Below are 17,503 nucleotides of genomic sequence, written 5' to 3' on the forward strand. Positions count from 1 at the left end.
CTTCTAACAAACCATAAGAGCCATTTACATTGAAATAACCATATGACCAATGTAAACATTCCACCGTTTGTATAAAAAATATACATATATTGTAGGAATTTCCCTTTTTAACCAAAATCAATAACATAAATGAACTTTTCAAAAATCAGAGATGACATAATTTAGGTAGAAATCTTGGTTCTTCTCGGAACTCCAGGTCTTTTCTGATTGGTCTGTTTGACCGATCCTTGTCCAATAGGATTCGGAGCTTAAAGATGGCAGAAGATAAGTTCGTTTTTTTACCAGTGGAGTTCTGCTGCATCAGCAAATGCAAAATACATTTCTACCAATTAGAAAACTACCTCACAGGTTTCTACAGCTGTAGTTAGGCAAGCTGCTCATCTTAAAGATCTTCCCTTAAATCTTTCCAATAATAAAAATAATAAAAAAAACAGTCAGATCTGTCCTAAAGCTCAAAAAGTTTTAGCTTTTCGGAGCACTTTTGAATCGTGTTCTGTTCCAAATCTCACGGAAGCGTTTCACTGGCGGCGCACCAGCTGACTGGAAAATCCAGGCTGGCGTTGCCATCCGCAGCGTCCCACTACTACCAACACAACTGCTATTCTCCTGTCACAGTTAGTAGATTTCACAAGGGGAACCTTTATGTAACAAAGCCTTTTATTTCTTTCTGTCAGATTTAAAAATGAACACACTGGTGACCTAACACGGTTACACAGCCACACGGGAAGGTGAAACTAAAAACACTGACACACACCCACACCGACGTCATGAGATCTAGCTTCATGTCCCTCTTCCCCGCTCCCGTCGTTCATCAAAAGCGAAAACAAAACAAAAAACGAAGAAAAAAAACACACACACACACAAAAAAAACCCTGCAGCATCATAGTTTGACGGTCAGGAGTAAACAAAAGATACATTCATTAATCTGCTGTACAACAACGCAATACTTCCATTTCATTCCCTTTAGCCTAAAAATGCCATACGTTCCTTTTCTTAGCAATATATCTGATCACCTCTTCTCTTAAAAAAATGACAGAGGAAGTCTTTGTACACAAAGCGGGGGTGAGAGAAATCACACGCAAGAAGAAGAAGAAGAAAAAGGAAGATACTTAAAGTAAAATAAAAAGAAAATGCTAATAGTTTGTGAAAAGGCAGATGGCAAGCCTTGACGCTTTTCCTTTTGTCTTCAGCTTTTCGCGGGATGCCATGGCAACACATTGATGGTTCGCGGAGACAGGAAGTCGGGGAGGAAAAGAGAGGAGAATGTCACATGGTGTAATCGGCGGCTGTCTATATGAGGTTCTGCGGAGAAAACCAAATGAAAAGAGTGCGCGCGGTTAGACGAGCAGAGACATTAGCATGCAGATTACAGGGAGAACAGCTGTGGAGATCAAGCCATGGGAAAATCCCTAAAGTGGGGAAATAATGAAGCTCACATATCATGGCTCCCATTTTTAAGATTTTTGTTTCAAATCAGAAATTCGCCTTCGCTGAGGAATCAGATCCACTTGTAACTTGAATCACTTCTAACATTTCTATGTTGTTTCAAGCTCGTCTCCAGTTGCTCATGTTGCCAATAAAAAAAACTTACATTTCTTTATTTTTTTCTTCTCCTTTTTGTGGTGAAAATCATTTTGGATATAATCATAAAAGTAAATCTTATGCTTTTCTTTTTTTTTTTAAAATGTCGACATGGTGCAACATGCATTGGAAATCTAATCACACTCTTGAGATCAACAATTTCTGCCTGTTTATCATTGCAAAAGTATTCCAAACTCGGTTTTACCACAAATTCTCAATTTGATTTGTGTCTGGACTTTGACTTGGCCATGCAGGCAGCCTTTCAGTATCTACTGTACATGCAGGTCCATTTTATTCACGGAGATCAGAGTAAAAACAAAAAATGTAGAGAAAAGAAAGATGTTGAAAGTAGCGCTGAAATGAATTAATCGTGTTATTCGCGATTAATCGATTATTGAAATAACTGTCAACTTATTTAGCAATCGATTAATCGTTAACTTTAGTACACGGGTTCTTAAAAAGACGCCATTTGCTGAAAGTGAAACATATTCAGAGCAGTAATTAAGCCAAAACTGTACAAAAATATACAGATGTTGCACTTGAGATGAAAACAATATTGTCTGTAAATATGTTTGATCCAGAAGTCCTCAAGTGGTTAGTTTCAGATTAACCTGGTTCAAATAAATATCCAACCGATGAGTCCTACACTCTATTGATGCTAGTCAAGCAGAAAGGGATGAACTTATGTTAGAAATACATTTTTAGCTGCAGATTCATCCTTTGCTACAACTTTCACTTAATGAATGTTGTGTTGCAGCATTTTAGGCAATAAAATGTTTAGTTTCTTACTTGAACAAGAAACTACGTCTAATACTGAATCAAATAAGCATATATGGTCAAATGGAAAATCTCAGACAAGTGCCGGTTTTTAAAAAATTTGATTAATCGATTAATCGTCAGAATAACTGACAAAATAATCGATTACCAAAATAATCATTAGCTGCAGCCCTAGCTGAAAGTTTACATAGCCTCTTCCTTTCGCTTCTCCTGCGCTTTATTGTAGATGAAAGTGGTCTCCTGATAAAATTAGAATGAAGTTTTAACAAAGTAAAATAGTTTAAATGACAAAAGATTTTCAGCAGATAATCCACAAAAACAAATATTTGAGTCAACGCGAGCGGAAAGTGTTGCAGTGTATCATTTAAACGCAGTAATACACGCGCACCTTCCATCGCTCGTTGCTTGTAAAGTTGAGACAAATTCATGGCCGATGATATTTGGATTTGTAAGAATAAGAAGAAAAATGCATCCAAAAATCTGAGAAAAACATTTAAAGGTACGGAATACCTTAAATGAGCTTTAAAAAGTCAATATGCATCAAAACATGCTCATAAATCTGTTTCACACACTGCAGCTATGGCGGAGAAAAAACCTCCCACTATCAGGGACTATTACTACATCCTCTCTTAGCTGAACATCTGTTGTTGGATATTTTTAAACCACAAACAACATTTTATCTTAAGGCAGCAGAACGGAAATGTCCTTCTGAAGTTAAACTCGGAATGACTGCCGGTGTAATTAATGTGCTTGATGTATTTTTAATATGTTTACTAAAAGTTTGCAGAGAGTCTGCAACAGCAGATGAGATTTACAGTGAATCTGCATAACCCAGTTAAGAGCCCACAATTGTGTGACGTGAAACAAATGAAAATAATAAATCCTCCCAAAACATTTTCCTCTTTTAGAGTAATAAGCTATAAGTGTTGTTCAATTCAAAAACGGCAAAGAAGAAGAAGAAGGAAAAAAGACTCTTTAGCTAATACTTTGCTGAAGCAACTTTAAATTAATCCACATACACATAATACACGCCTATGCACATAACATCAATTATAGTAAATCAGATTAGTTAGAAATGAAGTACAAATGTCTTGGTACGATTCTCCTGACAGGGTTTGCACCCTTTAGCTGCAGCCATAGTTGGCAGAGACGTTGGAATCACTCAGAAGAAGAGTGAAGAAAACTCTCCACAATTACACGTCTATTTATGTGTGTGTAACAAAGGACAGCAGAGGTAGTCATAAAAAATACGAGAAAAAGTGTCAAGGTCACGATAAAGGGCCTTACGAAACTGCAAGTTTCTCCAAAATGGATGAGCAGACGAGACAAACGGTCAGGAAGGAAGGTTGTCAAGAGTCTGACAGGAACACTGAAGGCAGAGCAGGTTCTGGTCGGGAGCATTTCTGTTCTAACTCTCCTGCTTCGTTCACACGACTCGCAGCTGACGCTGTAAATCAGACGCGGTTTCTGCCAAAGAAAACTTCCCGGCGAGGCGAAACTCTTCTAACAGCTTCATCTGATGAAAGCAGAGCTGGACTCTTTGGGGCCACAATTCCTAAATATTATGTTGACACAAAAATAATGCTGAGCATTATTTTAAGAAACCACTTCCACAGTGAAACATGGTGGTGGCAGCATTGTGATTTGGGATTAGCTTTTTTTCCCAGGGAAAATTGTTTTTTGTTACCGATGATAAAAATATGAACCCATAAGAATTTTAGTTTTCTTCACCTGTGCGTAAAACAAAGGAAATTAAGATAATTTATTAAATTTATTAAGTTGTCAAGTTAAACAAACATGAACAAAGTAAGTTTCACTTATGTCATTACATTACTTGTGACCACTTAACAGTTTGGAGTTTTTTTAAGTTGGAGAACCACTCTCTTTTTTTCAATATGAGATGGAAACTGAAGTTTTGAGAAGTTCTAGTGGGGCACAGCAAATAAAATAAAAAAAAAAAGAATAGTGATCATTTAATTTATTCTTTTCTTTATTTTGTATTTATACATTTTGTGGCTTTTCTATTTATGTCTTCAATGAAGAAGCTGACTCTTGTTTTCCTCTCTATGACTTGAGCGTGATTCCCTGCAGGGGTCGGTGGGGAAGGAAAGCATTTTTCAAGTCAGGGCCAGTGGCCCCTTTACTCCCCCCTTGGGGGCGCCACTGCCAAGAGAAGACAGAAGGTTCTTCAGCAAAGTTTAAGTTTAGGGGGAATGAACAATTATACAACCAGGTTTTTGAAGTTGTTTTTTTGTATGAATTTCAGTACGTTAAAGATAGAACAGTATTGAAATAATTTACCGTAGTTGGTTATTTTTACTTGCTTCACCAAAATTTGACACATTAACAGTAATATGTACATTTTTTTAAAGCCACTGTATTTAAATGTCATACTTCAACCTATGATTTCCATATTGAAAATATGTTTATTGGTTAATTGGCCAGTGGACTGAGAGCTGTACTGGATAAAAGAAATAAACTCTAGATCCATTTATTATAGCATTTATTTATAAATATTTATTGAAGACGGGCCTGCTTCCTGCAGAGTCTCTTGTTGAGTTGATAACAGTTCAGTATCTGCTCTGTTCAGACTTACCTCATCTCTCCTCTGAGCAGCGGCGGCGGGCCGAGGAGACGCCCGTCCCCCCAGGGACCCGTAGCCCGACGTCTGGACCTTGGACAGGACGTTTGGCTGTCCGTGTGGGATTACATTCTCATCTGCTGAGGGAAAACAGATCGCTCAAATTTAAAGCGTTTTGACCCCTGAATGACTGAACACCGAGATCATTTACCGGAAGCTTCACAACAATATCGAATCAAACCTGCGTGACGTTGCTGCCGGAGACAGTTTGTCATGCTTCGCTTTTGTTTTCTTGAATTTTTCTCTTTTTTTTTTTTTTACCTTGTGATAACCACTTTGCAAGTCCCCCCCCCTGGGGTGAGGAATCGTCTCCTCGCTTCAGGAGAGCGGGCCAATCGCTTCCCTCTCTTGTTTCGCTGCCTGTTTGTCTGCGACTCGAAACGTCCACAAAGAGCTGCAGGGAGCCGTCTGCGGCGGGAGGGGCCGGCGGTGGGGGGAGCTCTGTGTGTGATTCATCAGCGATGATTAAAAAAAACAAAAAAACAACAAAACACACACATAAAGAGACTTTTATCTTAAAAGGAATACTTTGACATTTCGGGAAATCTGCTTATTCACTTTCTCGCTGCGAGTCAGATGAGCAGATATCACTTTTGAGGCCGACTTGCTTAATAACGGGACACAGATGGGGACCTGAAAGCTCAAAGCGTGAGCCGGTGACTCTCAGCACCCTGGTTACCCATGATGCATCATGTTATCTTAGTGACTACAGCCCTTTTCTGAACCACTGTGACTTAAAGTGTTTGGACATGGAAACCAGCGATTACTCAGATGGTAAATGTGCCAAAGTCAGATATCTGAAGGAGGGGTTCCCTAACTTTTCCATCCTATCATTCCTCAAATAACATTAGCTTCTGAGCGGGGACTCTCTTTGCAAACTAATAGAGAGTGTTACAAAATATGTAAGGAGACAATGAGTTTTGGAATGTTATTCCTCACTTTTATTCAATCATTATTACATTTGTTTAGCGTAAATGCTGCTTCATACTGTTTTTAACAGCAGTGAGTCGCAGTGGCGCTGCTGGACGCGGTCTTTGGTCTTTTTCTTGTCAGAAACTTGGGCGTTTTGTGCTTGCTGTGCTAGTTTGAGGAGCAAAGCAGCTTGATAAGTTTGACTGACAGCCAAGCAGAGAGAAGTATGGAAGCGGATTAGGGCCACTAAAAATTAAAATTCAGAATTTGTTTTCTCAGAAATTAGAAAATTTACTCTCCTGAGATCAAAAGTCAGAATTCTGAGAATGAAGTCGACGAAATGTAGTTTTTTAAGTCGTTCTACTCCTACAGATACATTTTTGAAAAAACCTTTACATTTTATGATTATAAAAAACTACGATTGAAAATCTATGATTAAAACCTTAATAAATTAACTTTTTAAAATATATTTTTAGTACCTCAGGGAGGAGATGGAGGAACTTGATCTTTTCATAGATTATCTGTCTTATAAACTGTCACGAGATGGTGACGTTTTCAACAAATATGTTAAAAACATATTCTTTATAAAAGTTACACACTGCAGCTTTGACCAGCTAGAGAAGCGCCAGTACAGAACACATGCATCTATGACACATTACAGCCTGTGACTTATGAAGGCTGCTGGCTTTTATTTTATTTTATTTAAGGGCGTCAGAATAAAGAGGATCAAATATTAAAGCAAACCACACTATTCGGGCTTTTTAAAAAAAGAATATATATTGAAAAAAATTGCTTACTTGTCAATCTTCCTAACGTTCCAAGACAGTCTATTGGACTCTTGAGCTATTGAAAAAAGCTCAAGAGTTCAAAGGGCATGAGTACTTTTGCTAATAAAAATGAAACAAACCTGAGTTGATGGCTGCTGTTTAATTCAAAGAGCTAATAATAAAAGGTAGGTAATAATAAGGAGCCATGTTTGTGGATTTGTTCTAAATAATTGAGAGAATGAGCGGCGTTCTCTTAACTGGATCAGAACTGACTGGCTCAGGAAGTACCTGCCGCGTCTCCGTGCCTCTCTCTCCGGCTCTGTCCGTCCCTCGGCGCTCTCTTCTTACTCCTGGGTTTTTGCGCCGCAGCTGTCGGACTCGACTCGGCGGCCGCAGCGAGAGATCGTCCTGACAAGAGAGCATGCTGACGTCATCCTTTAGGGAAACTTTACACAGAAGCCAAACAAATAAAAAAATAAATCCCCTATGAATAAATGCAACACGATTTACTTTCTGCTGAGTAACAACCGGAAAGTAGATCCTCCGTGGCGCGGCGCGGTCGCGCGAGTCCAGCCTTAACATTCAAATTAATTCAAACTGACCTTTGCCGAGGCTTTCTCCCCTGAAATTATCCGCCCACTGGCTGCTGTGGTTGTACAGATCACTGGCTTCCAGCGCCTTGGTGTTGGGGAAGAGATCGGGGTTGGACTGGGACACCTGGCTCTGCTGGTGGCGCACCAACAGGTCAAAGTGCTGGATGTGGGGGCTGTCGCCGGGCTGCGGGGCGTCATGCTGAGGGGAAGGCGTTACTTCCTCTGGTCTGGACGGCAGGTCTGACCCGTCTTCCCTGTAAGAGTCCATCAGGTAGGTTCTGGCCGGCAGCGGAGGACACCAGTCATCATCTTCCTCCTCGGAGCTAAACGTTGGGCGGAGAGAAGGCGGAAGGTGAAGGAGTGGCTTTCAGAGAAACACTCTGTCTTCTTGCTTCTGATTTTGGATGCGTGATTCGTTTTCAGTAAGATGTTTAAATATATATAGGGCAGGACAATATGGCTGAAAAACATATCACAATACAAGTGTCTCTTATCGGTTAATGTAAATCAGGGGTGTCAAACTCCAGTCCTCAAGGGCCACTGTCCTGCAACTTTTAGATGTGCCTCTGCTGCACCACACCTGAATAGAATAATTAGGTCATTAGCAAGGCTGGGAGAACTGATCTACACAAGGAGGAGGTAATTAAGCCATTTCATTTCAGTGTTTTGTAGCTGTGGCACATCTAAAAACTGCAGGACTGCGGCCCTCGAGGCCTGGAGTTTGACACCTGTGATGTAAATGAATATCGATTTGCTTTGCTTTGTTTTAAGTATCTGAAATGCTTCCAAACTGGTGAAGTTAACTTTCCTCTTTTATCCACTCAACACCATTGTTTCCCTTTTTCTTTTTTAGCAGTTATGAGGTACGGTAGTGAAACATGAAACTGCTGCTGCGTAAGTTACTCGACAAGTTGTTGCTAGGTAACCACAGAGTGAGTGAGTTGATGACATTCATCTTTCTTAGCTGGCCGTGAGCCGAGGTTGAGCGGCTAAAGTCTTTCCTCTGCCTACATCTCCCAGAATGCTATGTGGTTCTGGATCTGAGTTCAGTGAATATTCTATATATTGAATCAGGCGTATTATTAAATGATATTGATCATGTGTCTGTTGCGATACATATTGTTATTGATTTATTGTCCAGCCCTAATTTTAAGCTTCAAAAGGTTTATTTGAACTCTTGAAGGTATCGCACATAACTTTGGGATCAGCAAGTTCAATTTTTGTGACAATTTCATCAAATCCCCAATTGGTCAGAATTATGTTCACATACAGTAGATTGGGGTTGTGCAACTTTTGTTATCCAACAATCAATTTGGACCCTCTGCCTAGCTAAATGAAGAATATTTGTTCTCATTTCATTTCTAGTTATATGAAAAAAAAACATACGACATGTTTTGAATTAAAGTGGATGGATGAGATTTCTTCCAGAGGATGTTGACGTGTTTATTTTACTTCCTATAAGGTTTGTTTGTATATACTTAATATCTGCACGCTGTGAGTGAAATTGAAGTGAATACTTTTGCTTGGGCACGCAATTTTACCCCATAAAGCTGATTCCCATTCTGTAAAAAACACATAGCTGGTGCTGGTGCTTGTAAGAATGATGAAGGATGCCTTTAAATTAACGTGACACTCAATGCAACTGATGATAGAATATAAATGTGTTCTGACCAGAAATGAAGGAGCAAAAGGCATAAAAAAATTAAGCAAATATTTCCAATGTAAAACATTTTTTAAACAACTGATTAACGCAGCAGCTTCCTGCTGTCTTCACAGTACATATGGATTGCAGTGTCCCTCGAAAGCTTCAGCAGGGCAGATGTAATTTAAATAGTGTCCTGAGGCTGAGCCGTAGAGGAGAAGCTGTGTTTGACCCGACATGGAAAGAATAATAACACACGCAAACAAAGTATGCAAGCGGCTCGACCTTCAAAACCCACGCTGCTGCGTTCTTTGGCGTTTTTCTGCATTCTGTAGGTGCAGAGGAGATCTGGTGAATCCTGATTCCTCTTCCCATACAATCTGATTTTATTTGAGATATTTTCCTATGTTTCCTAAAGGAATACTCCTTTTTTCAATGCACATGTTCAGCATTCAAAATGAAACTGTGCCACACAGCGAAAAACACAAAATCCTATTAAATATTTTTGGTATAGTTTCTAGTGCAAACAACTTGATGTAAGTAACTTTTCAGCAAGATATAGAAGCTTGCTTAAGGTCAATATTTCTTAATATTGATTTTAAAAAGTACTAGTTCCACTGGCAGATTATTTCACTTATAGCATGGGGAAAATGTCTTGCAGTAAGTGCAATAATCTGGAACTTGTATATGTTTTAATCATCATTAAGGAATTACGGACTTAAAACAAGCTCATGTTTATTGCTGGACAGTTACTTGTAAGTTAGTTTTGTCATATTTCATGTAGGGGTGGACATTTATTGTATGGTTTATTGTGAAAGAATTCTTGTCATGATAAAGAAATCTTTACTTATCATTGTCACATAACGATAAATTTCTGTTGATGTTTAAAAAAAGTGGACTAAAATTTTCTTTTTGACATTTTCTCCAGTGTTTTTTTCCACGGGCGCATCAGAAAAATATCAGTAGATTCAAAAATATGATTCAACAAAGTCTCTATGTGTAATTTAGTGACATAAATCACGCCTCTTCAAGTATGTGGCATGATGAAAAAACTTCATTTCAGTAGGAATGTTTTTCAAGAGGAGTATTTATGCTTGTGGCGCCATGCAGTCATGTGATTTGTTATCACAATAGAACTACAAAATGTCATGATAAAATTCTAAGTCTATATCGCCTACCCCCAATTTCAAGTGTACTAAGATATTTGTCCTTGAAACCAAAAACACAAAAAAGATTTTGTGTTTTTGCAGTCGTATCACCTTACTTTTCTTTCTAAATTATTGCCAGAATATTTGCACAAAACTCAACACCAACCAGTAAACACTTCAGAGCAATCAGAGGGGTCAACAAACGAGCAAAGCAGGAATAAACCAGACGCATTGCTCAAAGTTCTCATGAAATGGAAGCAGTAAAGAAGAACGAGAAGACGGGCTCCACCTCCGCCTGTTGTCATGTCAGCGCCGTCGGGGCTATTTTAATGACGGACGTGTCATTGAAAACGGAAAGCACTAATTCAGCCTGTCAGACGGAGCCTAATGTCATTACAAAGACACGACGCAGTCAGAACAGCCTTTCCGATCCCCACCCAGTTATGTCTGCAATCTAATGTGTCAGAAGCGGTTAGCGCGGACGCTCCCCTCCGCCGCCTCGCCGCGCCGCCGGTAGACACACAAGTGTTAATTTGCAAACTCCTCAGTCCACCAAACTTCACTTAAGCTTTGCTTGACTGCCTTGGCAGCATTGCGGGGCAGCTTTGATGCCCAGCTGCCTTAACGCCATCTGTCAGAGAAGCGGAGCCAGAGGCCTTCTCGCTAATAATAATAAAATAAAAAACCAAAAAACACTGAATTAAGAGAAGCGCCAAAGAGCAGAGTGTTCCTGGAGTCTGACAAATGAACACGGTGATGAATGCTACCTGTGCTGCGCCTCTTCTTTGTCTGGTTTTGGATGATCTCTGGCCCTGTTGGGCGGAAGAGGAAGTGATAAAACGTCCACCCAGGTGAGAGGAGCCGGTCTGGACAGGGACCCTGCAGATGCCTGCGAAGCCAGTTTGTCTAATAACAACAAAAAAAAAAATGATAAAAACAATAATTGTATCATCAATTTCATTTATTGATTCATTCCAGACATGTCGCAACTATTGTGCCGAGCATATGCACATTAACACTAGCATGAATCTGTGTTAACCATATATATATATGTAGGCCTGTCACGATAAAAAATTTTGCTAAGCGATTAATTGTCTCAAAAATTATTGCGATAAACGATAATATTGTCTGAAGACCTTTTTACACTGATTTAATGGAAATGACGTAATAATGCATGTGATTTCCTGCTAAAGATAGATACACTTTATTTTCAAAAAAACACTAAACACTGGAGCTGATAAACAAAATAAACAAAACAACCAAAAACAAAATAAAATGGATTCTCAGTCTCTGTTAACAAAAAATGTACTTGAATAAAAACTAAACAGCATAAAGCCAAAGTGGAAATAAATACTGCATTCAACCAAAAGACTGCAGATTATGAAGTCTGTATATTATGTTGCCCTTCAGTAATAATTAGATTTAAATAGAGAAAATGGGCACATCGACTACATGATGCAATAGTTCACACTACATGATTTTTTGCTCCTATTTTTCCCCTTATGACAATCTAAGAAAGTTGGTCTTTCTAAGATTGTGTGGTGTGTTACGGTAGATCTTTGTTGCCGCTCCGATCTAAATCAGGGGTTTTCTCCACTGGGAGCTTTAACGCAGCCTGTTGAATGTGACAGGCAGCCAATCAGAAAGCGCAGATTCTCCTCTGTGCTTTCTGAGGGGAAATTACGTCGGGGAATCCCAAACAGCTGACACGGCGCAACCCGAAGTCCAGCGGACATTGGAGATGATATGTGGAAACAACATTAATGTTTATTCAACATGCAAAGAATATAGAAATGACAAGAGGAGGAGTTGGAGTGAAATTGCTACTGCAGTTGATAAACCCGGTAACTTTTCAGCTGTTCTTCGTTAACGTGACGTAAATAGTTTATAATGATTTTCATTCAGTCAGGACTTTACTCTGACACTAGCCACATGCATTGCAGGTAGATTGTAGTAAAGCATTGATTAATGCCTGGTTTTAAAATTAGTTCACTGGACTTGTAGCCATTATTTTGTGCCCATTGTTGGACACCACACGGCAGGAACGAACCCGATCGAACCATTATACCTAGGATTTCTGTCGGCTAATGTGTGATCTGTCAGGTTTTAAAAATGGGCCGACAATGTGCGCTGGGCTTTACACTAAGGAAATGATGAAGGGAGGGTCAGTGGAGAGCACTGGAGTTGAGCCTTTTTTCGTTCAGTGTCATTAACAGAAAGAGAAAAAGGCCGGAAGAGACGATAATGCCGATAATTAAAATGACGTCGATAGTTTTAATTTATCGTGAGATTAATTGATTTATTGTTCATCTCGACAGGCCTATGTGCATACACACACATTTGAACATATTACAAAACTAAACATTGGAAAATAAATATATCTCAATCGATAACTCTACTTTAACTGAATGCACAAGAATAAACCTGTAAAGTTAGTATATACAGTATGTGAACACATCTATCCATACATACATACCTATCTACATACACACAAATAACAATATACATAAAACACAAATTCCATTTAACATGTCTGAAATGGGGCAGGAAGAACTAACAACTTATTCATAAATACATTTACTTTCCTCAAAACTCTAACTAATCTCATGTGTCTTTATTATTTGTAATTTTTCTCTTTTTTAGGTTGAGCCTCATTTAGTATCTTTAGTATCATATTTTTACAGTAGAATCATTGTTATAGCTATTATCGTTATGTCCAGCTTGACAAATGAATATCACAAAAAATGAACAAGATATGGATTTTAAAACAGTCCTTCTCTAATGGCTTCCCACTTTAGCTGACCTCGTTTCATTTTATCCTCAAAACAACATGAAAGTTTCCGTAAGCGAAAATTACGAGAATTGGACTCATTGGCGGCATGAAAAGCTGCATAAATTGAACTGGCAGCTGTTTGAAGCGCATAAACCAAACAATTTTTTAGATTTCTTTTAAGGAGTTTCTGCACAGCGTTAAAAGTTTTTCCAGGAATTTCTGAAGGCAACTTCTGTTATTACTCAGTGTTTGCATGTGGATGTGAGTGGGAGGAGATAATGAATAAAAACGACTTAGGTTCATTTGAGCTTTTGAAAGGCATCTTAACTTAAGGTTGGAGAAAAAGAAATGGATATTAAACAAAAAAAAAAAAGTCTTGGAACAAGACGATTTTGAAACTGTTTATTTTTGCCACATTCAAGGTCACTCCCACAGCTGTTAGTTCAAAATGGGAATAGATCAGGAGGAGGATGCAGCTCTCATTTTCTGTAACAGGGGATTTCTTTTCTTTCTTTTTGAATGGTGGTGAGAGCTTCACCTCACTCTGCCCGTTGTTTTTGTCCAGTGTGCTCCCTGTCTGACATCTCAAGGTTTCACAGATCAGAGCGGCAGCAGCAGCATCTCAGGGAAAATGTTCGACTGGCAGAAGACGCAGTGAACTATCGATCGAAACCATTTCAAAAGGTTGTAACAAAGTCGGTGGATCTCACAACAAATTGATGGGTTTTAAAAACAGAAATAAATCGGATTGTACCAAATTCTGTGTTATTAATTCCTTTCAAAATGACGGTCAGAGACAGTGTAGAGTTGTGTCTAGGAGGAGCATATAGTCGTACTATCTACAAATCATGAAGGAGGGGAACAAGCAGGACTTTTCCTTATTTAATAAATAATAATAAAATAACATAAAAAGTGGGAAATAAAAAAGAGACACCTGTATCAAGATGACAAGACCCCTTACTCTGGTTGAAAACCGACACAGGTTACCATGAACATTTCCTAGGATAGTTTTGTTTATTTTATAACATTGATGGTCTGCTATGGACACATTTTCAGTCCACAAGCAAATTCAGATTTTGGTGAGAAAAACAAATAATTTTTTTAAATTGTTCCTAAAGTGGAGACTTTTGAAAATGATGTGGCTCTCTGGGACTAGCTTAGTCCTAGCTTAACGTTAGATTGTTTATTGAAGTAAGATAAAAAATACTGACAAGTTCACTCTGATTGTCAAGAAGAAAAGTACAAAGTGAAAGTTTTGGTCTGGCTCAGTAAAAGTCTGGACTTTTAATGTGAAATGTTATGGCATGATAATTGGGGTTTTCATACTCAAAAACCCTCCAATAATTTTGGACCAAAATTTGTCAAATACTTTTTCCACATAGGGTTGAACCCTTCCCATTGTAATTACTCAGGTAAAGTTTTTATTTTAAAATAAACTTTCAAATCTTGGTAGGTAAATTTTACAAAAATATGTTTTTTAAATTTTTTAAAACTGTTACTTGTTCTCCTGGCTCCTCTCGATGTGAAGGAGCAGCGGCTCTACTCTGAGTCCCTCCCGGATGACTGAGCTTCTCACCCTATCACTAAGGGAGAGCCCAGCCACCCTACGGAGAAAACCCATTTCGGCAACTTGTATCCACAATCTCATTCTTTTGGTCATGACCCAAAGCTCATGACCATAGATGAGGGTGGGAACGTAGATCAACCAGTAAATCGAGAGCTTTGTTTTTTGGCTCAGCTCTCTCTTCACCACGACGGACCGGTACAGCGCCTGCTTGATGGCAGACGCTGCGCCAATCCGCCTGTCGATCTCCCGCTCCCTTCTTCCCTCATTCGTGAACAAGATTCCGAGATACTTGAACTCCTCCACTTGGGGCAGGACACCACCTACCCCCCCTGACCCGGAGAAGGCACTCTACCCTTTTCCGGCTCAAGACCATGGCCTCAGATTTGGAGGCACTGATCCCCATCCCGGCCGCTTCACACTCGGCTGCGAACCGCTCCAGCAAGAGCTGCAGATCACAGCCTGATGAATCCAAAAGGACCACATCGTCTGCAAAAAGCAGAGACGAGATCCTAAGGCCACCAAATCGGATCCCCTCAACACCTTGGCTGCGCCTAGAAATTCTGTCCATAAAAGTAATGAACAGAATTGGTGACAAAGGGCAGCCCTGGCGGAGTCCAACTCTCACCGGAAACGAACCCGACTTACTCCCAGCAATGCGGACCAGACTCTGACTCCGGTCATACAGGGACCTGACAGCCCGTATCAACAACATTGATTTTTTTCACAGTTTATTTTCAGGACATGGAAACACTTTTTAAAAAATGTGTAAAAACATATTTTTTTGAAAGTTACCTTTTTTTGAAAGTTGCTTTCAGTGCAACAAAACAAAGAGTTTGTATTGGGGAAGTTACTGACCGTTGCTTTTCTTGGTGTACTGGAGTTTGGCATATTCTGACCCCGACTGGCCAGACTGGATGGTCCAGCGGTCCAGGTCCTGCTCCAGACCCAGAATCCCAGCACTGGAGAGCACTGGGTTGCTGCTGTAGGGGTCTGGACCCTGGTTGAAGGGCACGCTGGAGTAGGTGTCGTAGTAAGACAGCAGGTCGTCCTCGGCCGCCGTGTTGATGGTGCTGTAAATGGGACTGTCGTTGGATGCCGTGCTGCGCTTCTCCGTCTGACTGGGGTAGTTGATGATCCCGACGGCTGGACCGAAGGGAAAAAACAAACAAACAAACAAGTTATACTCTCGGCCGCAGCCCTCTGTGCTCCTATTCACCTGCATATTCAGCTTCCGAGGGCTCTTACAGTTATAATATCTTTCTGAGTCCAGTTTTCCAGAGCAGCAGTTGACGAAGTCTTTGCTGTGAGTGAGGTTCGGAGTGGGCCAGGAGTCCGCCAGCCAGGGGTAATTGCCCATATTTGACCCCAACAAGCCAGGCCTTGAGGGAGTGAAAGGTGAGAACGTATTAGCGCTGTTTCTATTAAACCCAGAGTGTCTCTTATCATGTGAATCAAACCTTAAAGAAGAGTTTACCCTCCATTGATGATTCCAGATCCTTCACTGTGAGCAAAGCCAACTGCAAAAAGGAAAAGAAAAAGAGCTACAATATAAATCATGTTTGACAGCGGAGAAGAGAAAGCTTTTGCCTTAAGACATCTCTCTTTTTTTTTTCTTTCCTTCAAAGACTCTAAAGAGAACACATGTGTTTAGCCCTGTATCATTACACCTCACAGTACATTCGACTAAAGGCAGGTTTGAATTAATTTCTATGAAAACACACTTCTGACCTAAATACACTCAGACACACACGATGGATAGATTTACATTAAAGCACGCCTGCAACAACAGGGAGGCGGCGACGCAAACTGACACAATCATGAGAAAATCTACATCACAATAATATAACACATAAAACCAAACTACATGTGCTTCTGAATGCATTAGGAAGTGAACAAACGATGTGTTTTCACTCATACACCCCAAGGCTTTGTTCTAAATCTGTACCGCTGCCGTTTTATTCTCCGCTGCCTTCAGTCGCGCAAGCTAGCGAGCTCGGATAATAAATACATTTAAATGAACTGTGGATGAGATTAAAGTGCAGGATTTGTTTTTTGCAAAAGCACACAACTGAAATTGAAAGCATTCATCACCATACAAGACGTTCTCCCCCATCCCCAGAGGTGCGTCAGGAAGTTTGTCACTGTCACCGGGTTGAGCAAAAACAAACTGTGAACTGCTGAATCTGTTTTTTTTCCCGCGTCTCGTCCTGTTTTGTCGGATGTGGCGACTTTGAGGAGTGGATTGATGACGCCGGGTAGCCATTTTTGCTTCTCAGAAACGAAACAGGTACCGTTCTGGCTGCCTCACCTGCCGGCGTGTACGCGAAGGATGTGGTGTAGTGGCCCAGCTGCTTCCTCCTGCGGTGCCGGCAGTACAGCAGTCCGCCGGAGCCCATCAGAACCAGCCAGGCGGCCACGCCAAGCCCCGCGATGAAGGCCGGCTGGCGGATAACGCTGGCGATTTGCTCCGCCAAGCTGAGCTCGCCGCCTTTCTTCACCTCCACCGGTTGTTGAGCTGAAAAACAACAAAAATACAAAAACAAACACACACAAGGTCAAACCGTTGAATATTAAAGGTTTACAGTAGTTTAGACTTTGGGTTTTGCTTTGAATAGATGGGTTTCCTACACCGTCTGGAATTTGGTTTTAGGATTTTTAGTCAAGTCAAGTTTACAAGTGTAGCACACATCAGCAACAGGGCAGTTCAAAGTGCTTTACACCATATGAACAGAATATAGTAACCGATTGTGAAACACCAAACGTTACATTTTGTCAAATACCATAATCAAAATCTTCAAGCAAATATCGTTACTTTTGCATAAAATAAAATCCTCAATGCAATTCAGTCATTTATTGCCAAAAGATGATTTAGGCAAAGAAAAAAAAAAATCACTTTTGACAAAAAACGACTTAGGCCGCTATTTTAGGAGCGTGACTAAGTGTGGTTCAATGTCCCACACTTACTACTAATCAAAGACAAGTCTGGGGTTTGATCCTTGATTTAAAGGAGCTTAAGCAGATGTTTCAGCATCTTTGCAGTTTTCTGGAAGTTTGTTCCAGATCTGTGGTGCGTAGAAGCTGAATGCTGCTTCTCCATGTTTG

The 17,503-nt window shown here is 40.1% G+C and overlaps 1 protein-coding gene across 3 annotated transcripts in view; it reads right to left on the reverse strand.

The window, feature by feature from the left end:
• Positions 1-639: 639 nt before the first annotated feature.
• LOC102225877 (roundabout homolog 2-like) overlaps positions 640-17,503 on the reverse strand; it is a 92,536-nt gene continuing 75,672 nt past the window's right edge. For 2 of the 3 annotated variants that reach the window (XM_023352013.1, XM_023352012.1), the window contains exons 18-27: positions 16,710-16,916; positions 15,876-15,918; positions 15,647-15,780; positions 15,257-15,544; positions 10,829-10,967; positions 7,281-7,594; positions 6,967-7,086; positions 5,261-5,440; positions 4,955-5,079; positions 640-1,302 (exon numbers count right to left, since the gene is read on the reverse strand). In XM_023352013.1, the coding sequence (XP_023207781.1) occupies positions 1,291-1,302; positions 4,955-5,079; positions 5,261-5,440; positions 6,967-7,086; positions 7,281-7,594; positions 10,829-10,967; positions 15,257-15,544; positions 15,647-15,780; positions 15,876-15,918; positions 16,710-16,916 (1,562 nt within the window). In that variant the 3' untranslated portion in view covers positions 640-1,290. The remainder of the gene's footprint in view (positions 1,303-4,954; positions 5,080-5,260; positions 5,441-6,966; positions 7,087-7,280; positions 7,595-10,828; positions 10,968-15,256; positions 15,545-15,646; positions 15,781-15,875; positions 15,919-16,709; positions 16,917-17,503) is intronic. The other variant, XM_023352014.1, reaches the window with a different exon arrangement.

Source organism: Xiphophorus maculatus, chromosome 18 (genome assembly GCF_002775205.1).
Source record: "Xiphophorus maculatus strain JP 163 A chromosome 18, X_maculatus-5.0-male, whole genome shotgun sequence".
Taxonomy (NCBI): Eukaryota; Metazoa; Chordata; class Actinopteri; order Cyprinodontiformes; family Poeciliidae; genus Xiphophorus; species Xiphophorus maculatus.